The sequence below is a fragment of the Pecten maximus genome, chromosome 17, assembly GCF_902652985.1.
Source record: "Pecten maximus chromosome 17, xPecMax1.1, whole genome shotgun sequence".
NCBI lineage: Eukaryota > Metazoa > Mollusca > Bivalvia > Pectinida > Pectinidae > Pecten > Pecten maximus.
Genome location: NC_047031.1, coordinates 5,542,616 through 5,559,776, shown reverse-complemented (window position 1 = coordinate 5,559,776; position 17,161 = coordinate 5,542,616). Strand labels below are relative to the sequence as shown.

Below are 17,161 nucleotides of genomic sequence, written 5' to 3'. Positions count from 1 at the left end.
TGCTTTTTCCACTGCAAGGAAACCCACACATCACAATACACAGTATTTTACAGAACGGAAGTACCCATTATCAGCTTTCGGCACACCTCAGAAGTTTACACCTTTAACGACTGTGTAGAAAACATTGGGCGGAATAGAGCAATCCACACATCAACGTGCAACACTTCGGAGGGTATGCTTGAGTAAGGAACAAGGACCCGTTGTGAAAAAGTGTAAGACGATGTCACTTGACAATGTCATTTTGAGGTTCGTTAAAATTACTAAAAATGCCTTCACTCCAATTCGATGTTCCAAACTGGCCGCGGGATACGATCTGCGTAGGTAAGCCTTGTGACAATCACCTATTGTGTTTTCTGTGTATGCAATCGAAGTAACAGGTTAAAATGTACATTCTTATAGACGTTGTCCACAGTAGTAATGAAAAATATAAGTCACTATGCTTCAGCTATATCTATACAACAGTAGAATTTCATATATGCACTTATGGTATAATACACATATAACTCGAATATGTACGTGACGAACTAACTTCTCTAAGCGAAGCTGTTTGTGTGAGCTCGTCTTGAATGTAATGTTCGGTCGTGCGTGACTGCAATTTACGTGTCGGCATATCATTCCTTGTTGTATATCTTATTCGGTAATCTTTCGCAGTATTGGTATCAATAGTAAACGGGTATTATTTAAGCAGTGCCTTTACAGCGATACACTGTGTGCATATATATACAGTGTCCTTTGTGATAGCTATATATAGCCACGTCGCAGGGTGGTGCACGGTCAGTGCTATTATTCAGTACTTAAGTAGTGTTCACGAATCCTTTCGATTTAAAAACAAAATATGTTGTATTTCGTTTCCATATCGGGTGTCAGTATGATTGGCAACGTTGATTGGAATCAGCGAACGCAGGCAGATAGCATTGCTGAAATTCATATCATTAAGATGTTGGTTATGTACAGGAGCTCCTCTCTTGGTACCTCCCCTACATCAGATAATGGTGTTCCTTATCGGAACTCTCCGCAGATGCCTCTTTCCCTTGACCCTTTGGTAGTGTAATTCGGCATACAGAGGAGGAGGTCGAGGTTCATATCCCAAATCAGTTAGGAAGTGGGGAGGGAGAGAACGATTCTGTCTTTGATGGCCGAGGTTTAGCTGTTCCTGTTATGAGAGAGGTCCTGTAATATTTGATGACGTGCTGCATCAGACAGCTCAAGGGCCGGAGTTTCAGACATTGGTGCCATTGTTTGTGGGTTGGTGGATGCTGATCGACTGAATGATGGGCGCCGGCCTGTAGGTCTTATCCACTGTCAAATTTATGTGGATGGAGAAGTGCAGGTGAAGAGTGAAATGTTGATGAATCTAACGCTTCTCGATTTCGACTGAGAGTTCTTGAGTAATTGGCTCGTTAGAGCATACATGTGAGGAATTCGAATACCCTATTGCATCCAGCTATTTAGCGTTTAACCCGCTGCAGGGGTATCGGGTATTAACAGGCCCTCCGTGCCCTCTCCAGACGCAGTTGCTAGGGCTGGCGTGGAAATTACGCTGGCGGAAATGACAATTGGTATTGGTTAGGTTTTTGTGTCCTGTCAAGTCCTTGCTGGATTTAATTTAAAGACGAGGTTGTTTTTGAGGAGAGATAGGCTCGAGATAGAGACCAGGCACTCGGAGCCTGAATAGGTGCTGAGGGAAATGGTTACCATATGGTTTGAAGATGAAGGGGGAGATCATAGCACGCTTTTGTCTTGAAAGGAGGCGGAATTCAGTATTTGCAGTGCTCCGTGCTTGTCTTTCAAGGTGTCCTTGATGTGGTTATTGCACCCAAGCTGGTTTGCCTTTGCTGCACGTATCACGGTCCTATGATGAATAGGGGGAAAACACTCCTGCTGGGGAATGGTGTGGGATGGTTTGCATTCCTGCAGAGGACTTGTTATTAGTTAGATGGTTGCCCTGGCTGTTCCCCGTGCTCTGCGGATACATAGTTCCTGTTCCTGTGTGTCGGCTGTTCGGGGACATCATCCGGGCTACGGGGAGATGATCAGCTGGCTCAATCATTGATATCTTTGGTCAACCGTTCCTGCCCAAAGATTCTGCGTCAAACGACTGTATTTTCTGCGGAAGATGGATATTTATTCTTCAAGTTGTCCTCCCGCGAGGTCAGGGGTTGAGATGACCGTTCAGGTTTAGGTTCAGCTGTTATATTATTCCAAGAGCACATTCTAATATTAAAACTGGGAGGAGTGTTGTGAATGTACGTGACGAACTGACTTCCCTTAACCGTTGTCGTTTACGAGGGAGCTTCTTGCCTGTATATACTTTTTTTTTAAATTTTATAAGATTTGTTACATTTCTAAATTGTCCTGTTTTGTGTATTTTATCAACTGCTTACTTTTCAGCGCCTATGACTATACTATTCCAGGCAGGGGCAAACAGCTGGTAAAAACAGATATCCAGATAGCTTTGCCGGACGGATGTTATGGACGTATAGGTCGGTGCCATCACCAATAAAACCTGATAAATGTAGTTTCCTCTGGTTACTCCATGTTAAGTACATTTCCCCAGAAAAGTGATGTTTTTTATAAACATTCCTTACCGTTGGTTCCGAGTAAATACATGTTTAGATGCAAATCTTAATCAAATCTTTCTCAAATAACTCTGTCGGTATCCCCTAAGACACATCTCATATAGCTGTCACTATCAGTGTGGCCATAGACTTCCACCCTCATACGACCCCAGCTATCGGTGTTCCCTAAGACACATCTCATATAGCTGTCACTATCAGTGTGGCCGTAGTCTTCCACCCTAATACGAACCTAGCTATCGGTGTCCCCTGAAACGCCCCTCTCATATACCATGTCTATTGTTGAACTTTATGTCCCTTTAAGATACCTGTCCTCATATGACTGATTGGTACCATCATCGTCTCTCTCCCTATATGACTAGAACAAAAGTATCTGTCCTTTATATATATGATCCTAGATGGTGGTATTTTATTTTCAGCCAAGCCTGGTATCTAAATCTTGTATATAAAAACATCCTCAACATATGTTGCATTGTAACCTTTAGATATGTTGTATGGTATACATGTCCTATATGACCTTGGCTGTCACTAAGTATCCCCCTAGATACCTGTCCTTATATGACCCTGGCTGTCAGCATCCCCCAAGATACCTGTCCAAATATGATTCTGGCTGTCAGTATCCCCCGAGATACCTGTCCTAATATGACTCTGGCTGTCAGTATCCCCCTAGATACCTGTCCTAATATGATCCTGGCTGTCAGCATCCCCCAAGATACCTGTCCTAATATGATCCTGGCTGTCAGTATCCTCCTAGATACCTGTCCTAATATTACCCTGGCTGTCAGTATCCCCAAGATACCTGTCCTAATATGATTCTGGCTGTCAGTATCCCCCGAGATGCCTGTCCTAATATTACCCTGGCTGTCAGTATCCCCCTAGATACCTGTCCTAATATGACCCTGACTGTCAGTATCCCCCTAGATACCTGTCCTAATATTACCCTGGCTGTCAGTATCCCCCAAGATACCTGTCCTAATATGATCCTGGCTGTCAGTATCCCCCTAGATACCTGTCCTAATATGACCCTGACTGTCAGTATCCCCCGAGATACCCGTTCTAATATGATCCTGGCTGTCAGTATGCCCCGAGATACCTGTCCTAATATGACCCTGGCTGTCAGTATCTCCCGAGATACCTGTCCTAATATGACCCTGGCTGTCAATATCCCCCGAGATACCTTTCCTAATATGATCCTGGCTGTCAGTATCCCCCGAGATACTTGTCCTAATATGACCCTGCCTGTCAGTATCCCCCGAGATACCTGTCCTAATATGACCTTGGCTGTCGGTATCCCCGAGACACCTGTCTTAATATGATCCAGCTTGCTGTCAGTATCCCCAGAGATACCTGTCCTAATATGACCCTGACTGTCAGTATCCCCCGAGATACCTGTCCTAATATGACCCTGGCTGTCAGTATCTCCCGAGATACCTGTCTTAATATGATCCTGGCTGTCAGTATCTCCCGAGATACCCGTCCTAATATGACCAAGCTGGCTGCCAGTATCTCCCGAGATACCCGTCCTAATATGACCCTGACTGTCAGTATCCCCCGAGATACCTGTCCTAATATGACCCTGGCTGTCAGTATCCCCGAGATACCTGTCCTAATATGACCCTGGCTGTCAGTATCTCCCGAGATACCCGTCCTAATATGACCCTGACTGTCAGTATCCCCCGAGATACCTGTTCTAATATGACCCTGTCTGGTCGTGTTTTATCTGGCCAGTCTGGATATAAAACTCTTGTTTATGAAAACATCCTGAAAATATACTTGTTTGTCACTAGAACATCTTTTTTTTTTTTTTGTCATGAAGAAATAATTAATTTTTCTTTGTTTTTATGGTAAATACTCAAATGTGATTAGTCGAAAAATTCGTTTCATTCTTCTACGAATGCAATGCCGAGAATGGCGCGAAAAATGTGACGTCACAATGCGACAATTGACGTTGCGTATTTATTTGAGAAAAAGAATCCCATTTAAAACCAGTAAAATTCTACATAAAACATGTTTTGAATTAGAAAATCATTTTCAAAAATTAATTACAACCGTTGATGTCATTTTTTTTTTAAGTTTTATTGGGGTATGGAACAAATTTGTTTGCAAACTGTATGAATTCGCGTACAGCCCGATGAAACTAAAAGAATGATATCAATGCTTAAATATAATAATACTATTTTGAGTGTATTTTGATATTAGTAACAGATTTTTTTTTTTTCAGCGCCGAAGTCAGGCTTAGCAACCGAACATTTCATAGATATTGGAGGTTTGTATTGCAAACAACACTAGTGTGACGTAATTGTGTTCACAATGTTGAAACATTTGTTACAAATCATATGTATTTTAAACTTTTTCTCTCAATTACCCCGACTTCATTCTTGGGTGGATTTTAATTAAATTTTACATCTAGAAAAATAAATAGCTGGAGTTTCCTCAAAGTGTAAACAAACCTGAATTACTCCATGGCCATGTTCCTCAATACGCTTACAAAGGAAACCACAAATTGCGTTACAAAAAGCTCATGTTGTAAATAACTTGGTTTCATTTAGTTAATGGCATCAGAAAATAATGAAAATTTTGTGAACAAGAATCAAAACAAATATCTTTTATCGTGACAAGTTTTGTTAAAATCATAATGACGAACCGTTGAAAAAGTTTATACTGTACGATGCTATAGTATATTCATTTTTCAATTCAATTATGTCACTCTATTCTACAGTAACATTTCCGATTTAATAAGTTTGCATTCAAAAATATGACAAGGCCTGATTGAAAACTTAAATTAACCGAGACCATCTCCTTCGGCTAATTTCAAATTATCTTTACTTAATATAAAAGGTGAAACAATTGAACTATCACTGAGATAAATGATTTGACTTGGGATTATTCTGAACAACAATAGGCAAATGTTTAGAAATTGTAATCAGCATTTTGAAGTTACAGTAAAACTCACTTGTGTCGAACACGGTTGAATCGAATACATCGGATGAGTCGAACGTTTCGTTCGGTCCCGATTTTCCCCCTTCTTTATCTTTGTAAATTAAGCACGGATGATTCGAACACTGTTGAATCGAATACTACGGTTGTGTCGAATATATTTTGTGGTCCCTCCCTTCTAAACTATACCAAAATTTCCATTTTTTGTGTCGAACATCGAAGCGTCATGCTGTCTCAGGTAAAATTTGCTGGCTTCGCCTGATTGACCGAGTGTGACCGATCAGCCGTAATGGTGTTACCAGAGCCTATTGTTAGGTTTCGGCTGTCGGTCGCACATCATCCCATTGTTTATACAGGTGCACGGGTGAAGTAAAACGTTCAGGTATACATAACTAAGAATAAAATGTGCACGTTTTAATGTATAAACCAATAGGCCTAAGTTTTGTTTACTGTTTTCATACACATGGCCGCCGAAAAAATAAGGAAAAAGTAAACGATAAATTAAATATCTTCCATCGAAAAATGCGCAGAAAAAATACTTGAATGTCATTGATTATTTATATATGCCTAAATTCTGAATACGACAATGATATGCGGGATGTTTTTACTTCGTTCAAAAGATCGTGGCAATACATGATCATGCAGCCGATAAACATTGACCGCGGCCTTCACCTTTGATACAAAATCAGCATGCGTACGGTCGATCAAATTTCCATGAACTGCTTATTGTTTAAATTTAAATTGTTAATTGTAGAACAATATAAATGGATTTTAAGATAAATAAATATGAGTACACTGTATACATTTATATTCTTACAATGTATTATCGTTTTCGTAAAATATTATGCGGTCATTGTACGACTCCCGTGTGTAAATCGCGTATCTATGTCAAAGATGATTTTACGCATGAACTTTGTTTTGATCCGTAACTCTCACAATATTGTTTATTAGATAAAGGAATAAGTGTTATCATGTACAATTAATAAATATCTTTGTTATTATTTATTGCTTATTTTCGACTATGTTATCAAGCACCAGTTCTGCATGCATACAAACGATGATAGTCGGGTGTTTTGTCTCCGTATACAAACGGACACGGATAAGTCGAACCATCGGATAAGTCGAATATTTTACTCGGTCCCGTCGACTTCGACTTATCCGAGTTTTACTGTATTTAGTTTTTCTGTGTGTACAGCGGGCGTTATAGATCAGGATTACCGTGGAAATGTGGGCGTGGTCATGTTCAACCATGCAGAGACAGAATATAAAGGTGAGTTGTCAATAAAACAGCCGGTTTTGTCTGGACTTTTAATTACTCCAGTGATGAATGCTCAAAGTTAGACTTTGATGTTACTTTTCAGGTGGAGAAAGTGACAGCGGCATCGTTAACTTTCCACATTTGGACGTTGTTTGTAATGCTGTAAAACAAACAGTAACAGCACAATTTTCACAGATTTTGCTCACTTCCCACAGATAGACATATTCTCGAATTGAGTAAAGGAAAAACAATTGTCTGCCCGAGCAGTCTACGACTGTACATACAATTAGTCACGTGACCACGAGTACTTCGTCGTATTAGTCTTTCACATTCAAAACTTCACATTCAAAAAGTCAGAGTCGTTCTCTTATGAGTTAAATATTTATCTTGTTTGTAATTAAGTACATCATTTTCTGTTCAAAAAAGAGAGAACGGTTACGATTTCAGATTGTTTTCATACGTTAATACAGAGTGGACTCGGCGTTAAGTTATCCAAGGTTTTTGACAAAAGTTACGAAGTTTTGGGAAGTGTTTAGTAATTTGTTAATCATGTGGTATCCTGAGACCTAAAGACGAAGTTTTTCCTAAACTACACTGAATGGACATTGGTTCTATGGGGATTTCCCCAGTCTGATTTGTATTGGTTGTTTGTTTACAGTAAGCAAAAAAGACAAGATTGCCCAGCTGATCTGTGAGAGGATATACATTCCTAAACTAGAAGAAAAAGAGGTAATATATAAGCGCTAGGATGAAGAACAAAACAAGTAACATAAGCTTTAAATGAAGGAGAAAGAGGTAATATCATATCTAAAATGAAGAAAAAAGAGGTTATATCATATCTAAAATGAAGACAAAAGAGGTAATATCATATCTAAAATGAAGAAAGAGGTGATATCGTATCTAAAATGAAGAAAGAGGTGATATCGTATCTAAAATGAAGGAAAAAGAGGTAATATCATATCTAAAATGAAGGGAAAAAGAGGTAATATCATATCTAAAATGAAGAAAAAGAGGTAATATCATATCTAAAATGATGAAAAAGAGGTAAAATCATATCTAAAATGTAAGAAAAAAGAGGTAATATCATATCTAAAATGAAGAAAAAGAGGTAATATCATATATAAAATGAAGAAAAAGAGGTAATATTATATCTAAAATGAAGAAAGAGGTGATATCGTATCTAAAATGAAGGAAAATGAGGTAATATCATATCTAAAATGAAGGGAAAAAGAGGTAATATCATATCTAAAATGAAGAAAAAGAGGTAATATCATATCTAAAATGAAGAAAAAGAGGTAATATCATATCTAAAATGAAAGAAAAATAGGTAATATCATATCTAAAATGAAGGAAAAAGAGGTAATATATCTAAAATGAAAGAAAAAGAGGTAATATCATATCTAAAATGAAAGAAAAAGAGGTAATATCATATCTAAAATGAAGAAAAAGAGATAATATCATATCTAAAATGAAGGAAAAAGAGGTAATATCATATCTAAAATGAAGAAAAAGAGGTAAAATCATATCTAAAATGAAAGAAAAAGAGGTAATATCATATCTAAAATGAAGAAAAAGAGGTAATATCATATCTAAAATGAAGAAAAAGGTAATATCATATCTAAAATGAAGGGAAAAGAGGTAATATCATATCTAAAATGAAGAAAAAGAGGTAATATCATATCTAAAATGAAGAAAAAGAGGTAAAATCATATCTAAAATGAAAGAAAAAGAGGTAATATCATATCTAAAATGAAGAAAAATAGGTAATATCATATCTAAAATGAAGAAAAAGAGGTTATATCATATCTAAAATGAAGAAAGAGGTAATATCATATCTAAAATGAAGGAAAAAGAGGTAATATCATATCTAAAATGAAGGGAAAAAAGGTAATTTCATATCTAAAATGAAAGAAAAAAAGGTAATATCATATCTAAAATGAAGAAAAAGAGGTAATATCATATCTAAAATGAAAGAAAAAGAGGTAATATCATATCTAAAATGAAGGAAAAAGAGGTAATATATCTAAAATGAAAGAAAAAGAGGTAATATCATATCTAAAATGAAGGAAAAAGAGGTAATATCATATCTAAATTGAAGAAAAAGAGGTAATATCATATCTAAAATGAAAGAAAAAGAGATAATATCATATCTAAAATGAAGAAAAAGAGGTAATATCATATCTAAAATGAAGAAAAAATAGGTAATATCATATCTAAAATGAAGAAAAAGAGGTGATATTGTATCTAAAATGAAGGAAAAAGAGGTAATATCATATCTAAAATGAAGGGAAAAAGAGGTAATATCATATCTAAAATGAAGAAAAAGAGGTAATATCATATCTAAAATGAAGAAAAAGAGGTAATATCATATCTAAAATGAAAGAAAAATAGGTAATATCATATCTAAAATGAAGGAAAAAGAGGTAATATATCTAAAATGAAAGAAAAAGAGGTAATATCATATCTAAAATGAAGGAAAAAGAGGTAATATCATATCTAAAATGAAGGAAAAAGAGGTAATATCATATCTAAAATGAAGAAAAAGAGGTAATATCATATCTAAAATGAAAGAAAAAGAGATAATATCATATCTAAAATGAAGAAAAAGAGGTAATATCATATCTAAAATGAAGAAAAAAGAGGTAATATCATATCTAAAATGAAGAAAAAGAGGTAATATCATATCTAAAATGACGAAAAAGAGGTAGTATCATATCTAAAATGAAGAAAGAGGTGATATCGTATCTAAAATGAAGGAAAAAAGAGGTAATATCATATCTAAAATGAAGAAAAAGAGGTAATATCACATCTAAAATGAAGGAAAAAGAGGTAATATATCTAAAGTGAAGAAAAAGAGGTAATATATCTAAAATGAAGAAAAATAGGTAATATCATATCTAAAATGAAGGAAAAAGAGGTAATATATCTAAAATGAAAGAAAAAGAGGTAATATCATATCTAAAATGAAGGAAAAAGAGGTAATATCATATCTAAAATGAAGGAAAAAGAGGTAATATCATATCTAAAATGAAGAAAAAGAGGTAATATCATATCTAAAATGAAAGAAAAAGAGATAATATCATATCTAAAATGAAGAAAAAGAGGTAATATCATATCTAAAATGAAGAAAAAAGAGGTAATATCATATCTAAAATGAAGAAAAAGAGGTAATATCATATCTAAAATGACAAAAAAGAGGTAGTATCATATCTAAAATGAAGAAAGAGGTGATATCGTATCTAAAATGAAGGAAAAAAGAGGTAATATCATATCTAAAATGAAGAAAAAGAGGTAATATCACATCTAAAATGAAGGAAAAAGAGGTAATATATCTAAAGTGAAGAAAAAGAGGTAATATATCTAAAATGAAGAAAAAGAGGTAATATCATATCTAAAATGAAGGAAAAAGAGATAATATCATATCTAAAATGAAGAAAAAGAGGTAATATCATATATAAAATGAAGAAAAAGAGGTAATATCATATCTAAAATGAAGAAAAAGAGGTAATATCATATCTAACATGAAGAAAAAGAGGTAATATCATATCTAAAATGAAGGAAAAAGAGGTAATATAAGCCCTGGAATGAAGAAAAAGAGTTAATATCAGCTCTAGAATGAAGAAGAGGAGGTAATATTAGCTCTAGAATGAAGAAGTGGAGGTAACATTACATCTAGAATAAAGAAGTGGAGGTAACATTACATCTAGAATGAAGAAGAAGAGGCAATATAAGGTATAGAATGGGAAGTGGTAATATCAGCTCAAGAATGAAGGGCTATGCTATTGCAACACTAAAATATGTAACAGTAGATAAAAAATATCATGGTCACAGAGACAATATTTTGCATCATTTATTATTCAACTATTCACAATTAGACTTCAAGTTGTTATTTTAAGTTTCACTGATGGGAACACTTAAAGTAGCCCAACAATCCTGGGCTGCCAGAATGTTCCAGCCCAACAGCCCTTGGCCGTCGAATATCTGGGCCTAATAAAGCTGGGTTTCCAGAATGTCCCAGCCCAACAACCCTGGGTTGCCAGAATGTTCCAGCCCAACAGCTCCAGGTTGTCGGCTGTTAGCGCTCTGGAATAACAGCAGACAAAACAAAATTCTGAAATGCAATTCTTCTTTACAAATCTAATTATGTGATGGTACTCTTGAATTGAAGCGTATATCACGTGTTTAGTTTTGACTTTCAAGGTTAAGGTCGGATCTAGTACTTGTTCTGAGCCCTGATGTACAGTCTCCATTTTATATACTTCATGTACATAGTTCCTCAAATTAGCCGTATTGATCCTCAAATAAACTGTTTTGATCCCCAAATAAGTTGTATTGATCCTCAAATAAGCCTGTTGATCTCAAATAAGCCGTGTCAATACTCAAATAAACCCTTCCTCCAAGGCTTATTTAATATCATGATTGGAGAGAGGCTGATTGTGAACCAGTTTTAGCTTATACTTATAAATTGATGATTCAGTGAAAAGTTGTTCTATGTTTTGGAGGTGCCATTTATGGATGAAGTCAGTAAATTTGTTGTTTTTTCTTTAGAAGTTGGACGACACAGATCGTGGGTCTGGTGGATTTGGATCATCAGGGAAAAACTGAAGAGTGCAAAGAAAACGTGGAGGATGTTTAGCGGACGATGTTTAATGGAAGATGTTCAGTTTTGTTTTCTTTTTCAATATCTGCCGGAAATTTCTAACTTCAAATAAATGTCAGCAGCTGTCATTTTGATTATGAACTAGTCTTAAATAGGAAAGGGAGATCACTCGTTTTACTTTCAACATCACGAATTCCAAGGGACAATTCAGACAATGACATTAACAATATGCTAGTATACATCAGATGGTAAGGGACGATTCAGATAATGACATTAACAATATGCTAGTATACATCAGATGGTAAGGGACAATTCAGATAATGACTTTACCAATATGCTAGTATACATCAGATGGTAAGGGACAATTCAGATAATGACATTAACAATATGCTAGTATACATCAGATGGTAAGGGACAATTCAGATAATGACATTAACAATATGCTAGTATACATCAGATGGTAAGGGACAATTCAGATGACATTAACAATATGCTAGTATACATCAAATGGTAAGGGACAATTCAGACAATGACATTAACGAAATGTTGGTATTAATCAAAGTTATATAGAGTAGTGATTTCTAACTACAATAGTAATTGAATCGCCTGTTATTGACCTATTTAATGATACATGAGAAATCTATGTATATTTCCATATCAATCAGATTGTATATATAAACAATGTTTAACTAGATTTGGTAAGTTACAATGTATATCTAGAAAGTTATGTACTATGTGTCTTTGTAATGCCATCACTCATTTAAGGATTGAATCTTGATTTGGTCGATTTCATGTGGTCATGAATTGAATTGCTCTTGGGACAAATCGCTGAACTACGAAGCAGGTCATGTTGAATTTGTCTCAAGAGCAACTCAATTCATGACCACATGAAATCGACCAAATCAAGATTCAATCCTTATATTTCAATTGGGTTTTTTTTCGAATACAAAAGTCGGTCTAGATATTAATGTCTTGAATCTTATGCAAGCCCAAATGCGGAAATGCCCGAGGAGTTCCGAATTGTGCATGTCTAGTCGGTCGAGTATATATAGTCCGCCATTTTAGGATTAAAAGCAGTATTATTTTGTCAAAATATAAGTATTTAGCATATCTGGTTTTTCATGAAATACAAGAATACATTATAAATTTGATAATTTTAATAATTATTCCATGTTTATAACAATGTAGAAAATGTGAAATCGTTCCGCGGAAGGATTTTGTCTAGGTATTCAAACGCACTGATCAGTGTTAATCTGGTCAAATTCATGAGCAAATGAAACCGATTAAGTTTGGTAGTTTCAATGAGTCTAACTTTAGTAGAAATTGAAATATTGATCATTGTAATGTCAACACTCATTGATCATTGTAATGACAACACTCATTCATCATTATGTCATCACTTATTCATCATTTTGACATCTCTCATTGGATCATTGTAATGTCAACTCATTGATCATTGTAATGAAAACACTCATTGATCATTGTAATGTCGACACTCATTGATCATTATGTCATCACTCGTAAATCATTATGTCATTACTCATTGATCATCATTATGTCATCACTCATTGATCATTATGTCATCAATCATTGGATCATTGTAATATCATCACTCATTGATCATTGTAATGTCAACACTCGTTGATCATTGTAATGTCAACACTCATTCATCATTATGTCAACACTCATTGTAATGTAAACACCCATTGATCATTGTAATGTCATCACCCATTGATTATTGCAATGTCAACACCCATTGATCATTGTAATGTCATCACCCATTGATTATTGCAATGTCAACACTCATTGATTATTGTAATGTCACTCATTTATCATTCTAATGTCAACACTCATTGATTATTGTAATGTCACTCATTTATCATTCTAATGTCAACACTCATAGGGTCAATGTCATCACTCATTGATTGTTTTGTCAACACTCATTCAGTCATTGTTTTATGTCAACACTCATAGGGTCAATGTCATCACTCATTGATTATTGTAATTGTCAAGAGACATCAATCATTAATCTTTGTAACGTCATCAATCATACATCATTGTAATGTCAAAACCATAAATCATCAATATATAAACACATTGATCGTTTAACGTCAACATTCATTGAATCATTGCAATGTCAACACTCATTGAACGTTTTAATGCCATTTTGAAACTTCTTAAGTTCCAAAAATGGGGTTCAGATCAAATTTGCTTTGACTGGTCTCGAGTGTTGTTATTTTTCGGGTCAGTCCAAAATGCATGATGGCCATCACCATCATCATGGCAGCCATTTGAAAAATATTTTTTTAAATTTTTTTCCTGCAGTTTCACTGGTGCCATAGAACTGGAGTACGGGATAAAATTATCACGTACCTTTCAACCACGGGATAACCTTGTGAAATATTTGAGAAAGGGAATTCTCCCACCAGCACTAGTTATAGGTCTATAATTTACTACACTTACTTGTAGTTAATACCAAGTAACGAAACTTATGTCATATCACCATCGATTCAGCAATAGCAGAAGGGACGAAATATTAACACAAGATGATGAACATTATGTACCATGACACAAGTTCTGGTCGCCATCAGGGTGAGTGAACATACTATATAGATCAGTGTTTAAACTACAGATGTCAACTTTAAAATAATGAAAAACATACAATAAAGACTCGGAGCTGTGACTATATAGTTTAATGACAATACAGAAAGGCAAGATACATTATTGTTATACAAACAGTTAATGTCCCACTGTACGCTACCAGACCAGGCTCAGTAACTGACCAGTATACCAGGCTCAGAAATTGTCCAATTTACCAGGCTCAGAAACTGACCAGTATACCAGGCTCAGAAACTGACCAGTATACCAGGCTCAGAAATTGTCCAATTTACCAGGCTCAGAAACTGACCAGTATACCAGACTCAGAAATTGTCCAGTATACCAGGCTCAGAAACTGACCAGTATACCTGACCAGACTCAGAAATTGTCAAGTTTACCAGGCACAGAAACTGACCAGTATACAAGACTCAGAAACTGACCAGTATACCAGGCTCAGAGACTGACCAGTATACCAGGCTCAGAAATTGTCCAGTATACCAGGCTCAGAAATTGTCCAGTTTACCAGACTCAGAAATTGTCAAGTATACAAGACTCAGAAACTGACCAGTATACCAGGCTCAGAAACTGACCAGTATACCAGGCTCAGAAACTGACCAGTATACCAGGCTCAGAAACTGACCAGTATACCAGACTCAGAAACTGACCAGTATACCAGACTCAGAAATTGTCCAGTTTACCAGGCTAAGGAATCGTCCAGTTTACCAGACTCAGAAATTGTCTAGTATACCAGACTCAGAAACTGACCAGTATACCAGGCTCAGAGACTGACCAGTATACCAGGCTCAGAAATTGTCCAGTATACCAGGCTCAGAAACTGACCAGTATACCTGACCAGACTCAGAAATTGTCAAGTTTACCAGGCACAGAAACTGACCAGTATACAAGACTCAGAAACTGACCAGTATACCAGGCTCAGAGACTGACCAGTATACCAGGCTCAGAAATTGTCCAGTATACCAGGCTCAGAAATTGTCCAGTATACCAGACTCAGAAACTGACAAGTATACCAGGCTCAGAAACTGACCAGTATACCAGGCTCAGAAACTGACCAGTATACCAGGCTCAGAAACTGACAAGTATACCAGGCTCAGAAATTGACAAGTATACCAGACCAGGTTCAGAAATTGTCCAGTAAACAGTATACTTGACTATTTCTGGCCCAAGTCCGATATACTGGACTTTTTCTGACAAGGTCCAGAAATATAGTCCCACTATACCAGACAAGGCCCAGGGGTAGTCTTTATACCAGATCTGGCCCAGAAATAGTCCAATTGTATCCGGCTGAGAAAGAAAGTAGTGGTTGTCCAAAACAAGTATCGGGATGTTACCATGGAGAGGCAGACATCCCTTAGGTATATCACAACATTGTTTTGTTTTGTTGGTATAAAATTTCATGGGGAAAAATAAAACAACATAGCCTTTTAGAGTATTTCATGCAAAGGTATATAAATTCTGGCCAAATACAGACCCCTATAAAATGCATGAATTAAAAGCGTTCACCTGGAACAAATTAAAAACTGATGTCAAATTTGGGCCCTGACAAGGCATACTTCTGACAATATCAAATCTGGGCCCTGACAAGGCATACTTCTGACAATATCAAATCTGGGCCCTGACAAGGCATACTTCTGACAATATCAAATCTGGGCCCTGACAAGGCATACTACTGACACTATTAAATCTGTGCCCTGACATGGCATACTGACAATATGATAAAACCTGAAACTTTGGTATACATATATTGTATACCTCAAATGTTCAATTTCGGCCCTGATAATGTGTCTCGCAATATGACAGACTATACAAGAGATCCCAGAGGGATCTTGGCGCCCACCATTGAATGATCTTTATAGGTTCCATGTCAGATTGATCTTTTCTCTACTTTTCCCTTCCTCTAAGTCTTACTAATCTGTGTAAATTCAGAAACAGCCCTCTAGTACTTTTCAAACAAGGGCAACCTATATATAAAATTTAAGATTTAGCAATAATGGCTGTCTGTTGGCCATGTTGTTTTCCGATTGGTCCCAAAATGCAATACCAGGGACCAAGGGGAACCTACATATGAAATTTCAGAAAAATCCCTTCAGTACCTTCTGTACAATAGCGATAACAAACTTCAATTTTCAAAATACAAGATGGCTGCCTGTCAGCCAGGTTGTTTTCTGACTGGTCTCAAAATCCAATATGCATAACTAGACACAGAGGGCAACCTACAATTGAAATTTCAGAAAGATCCCTTCATAAGTTTCTGAGAAATAGCTATAACAAACTTCAATTGTCAAAATCCAAGATGGCTGCCTGTCGGCCATGTTGTTTTCAGATTAGTCTCAAAATACAATATGCATAACTAGGTACCGAGGGAAACCTACATATGAAATTTCAGAAAGATCCCTTCATAAGTTTCTGAGAAATAGCTATAACAAACTTCAATTGTCAAAATCCAAGATGGCTGCCTGTCGGCCATGTTGTTTTCAGATTGGTCTCAAAATGCAATATGCATAACTAGGCACCAAGACGAACCTTTATAAGAAATTTCAGAAAGATCCCTTCATAAGTTTCTGAGAAATAGCGATAACAAACTTCAATTGTCAAAATCCAAGATGGCTGCCTGTCGGCCATGTTGTTTTCTGATTAGTCTCAAAATTCAATGTGCATAACTAGTCACTGAGAGGAACCTACATATGAAATTTCAGAAAGATCCCTTCATTAGTTTCTGAGAAATAGCGATAACAAACTTCAATTGTCAAAATCCAAGATGGCTGCCTGTCGGCCATGTTGTTTTCCAATTGGTCTCAAAATGCAATATGCATAACTAGGCACCAAGAGGAACCTTTATATGAAATTTGAGAAAGATCCCTTCAGTGCTTTCTCAGAAATAGCGATAACAAACTTCAATTGTCAAAATCCAAGATGGCTGCCTGTCGGCCATGTTGTTTTCCGATTAGTCTCAAAATACAATATGCATAACTAGGCACTGAGGGGGACCTACATATGAAATTTCAGAAAGATCCCCTTTTTAGTTTCTGAGAAATAGCGATAACAAACTTCAATTGTCAAAATCAAAGATGGCTGCCTGTCGGCCATGTTGTTTTCAGATTGGTCTCAAAATGCAATATGCATAACTAGGCACCAAGGGGAACCTACATATGAAATTTCAGAAAGATCCCCTCA

General features: G+C 36.1%; 1 protein-coding gene across 2 annotated transcripts; it reads left to right on the top strand.

Moving 5' to 3' along the window:
• Positions 1-38: 38 nt before the first annotated feature.
• On the top strand, positions 39-15,468 carry LOC117315417 (deoxyuridine 5'-triphosphate nucleotidohydrolase-like). Of its 2 annotated transcripts, XM_033869600.1 has the most exons (6): positions 67-321; positions 2,392-2,483; positions 4,798-4,842; positions 6,709-6,783; positions 7,430-7,500; positions 11,320-15,468. In XM_033869600.1, exons 1-6 carry the CDS (start codon positions 221-223, stop codon positions 11,374-11,376), a joined length of 441 nt encoding a protein of 146 aa, XP_033725491.1. In that variant the 5' UTR covers positions 67-220; the 3' UTR covers positions 11,377-15,468. The 2 variants fall into 2 exon arrangements, with proteins under 2 accessions (XP_033725490.1, XP_033725491.1); XM_033869599.1 differs by lacking the exon at positions 7,430-7,500 and having other exon boundaries at positions 39-321.
• Positions 15,469-17,161: the final 1,693 nt, after the last annotated feature.

Coding starts and splice junctions, on each gene's coding strand:
- LOC117315417 (XM_033869599.1), top strand. CDS start 221: ATGTCACTTGACAATGTCATTTTGAGGTTCGTTAAAATTACTAAAAAT. Junction 322..2,391: donor GCGGGATACGATCTGCGTAG/GTAAGCCTTGTG, acceptor CTTACTTTTCAG/CGCCTATGACTATACTATTC. Junction 4,843..6,708: donor ACATTTCATAGATATTGGAG/GTTTGTATTGCA, acceptor CTGTGTGTACAG/CGGGCGTTATAGATCAGGAT.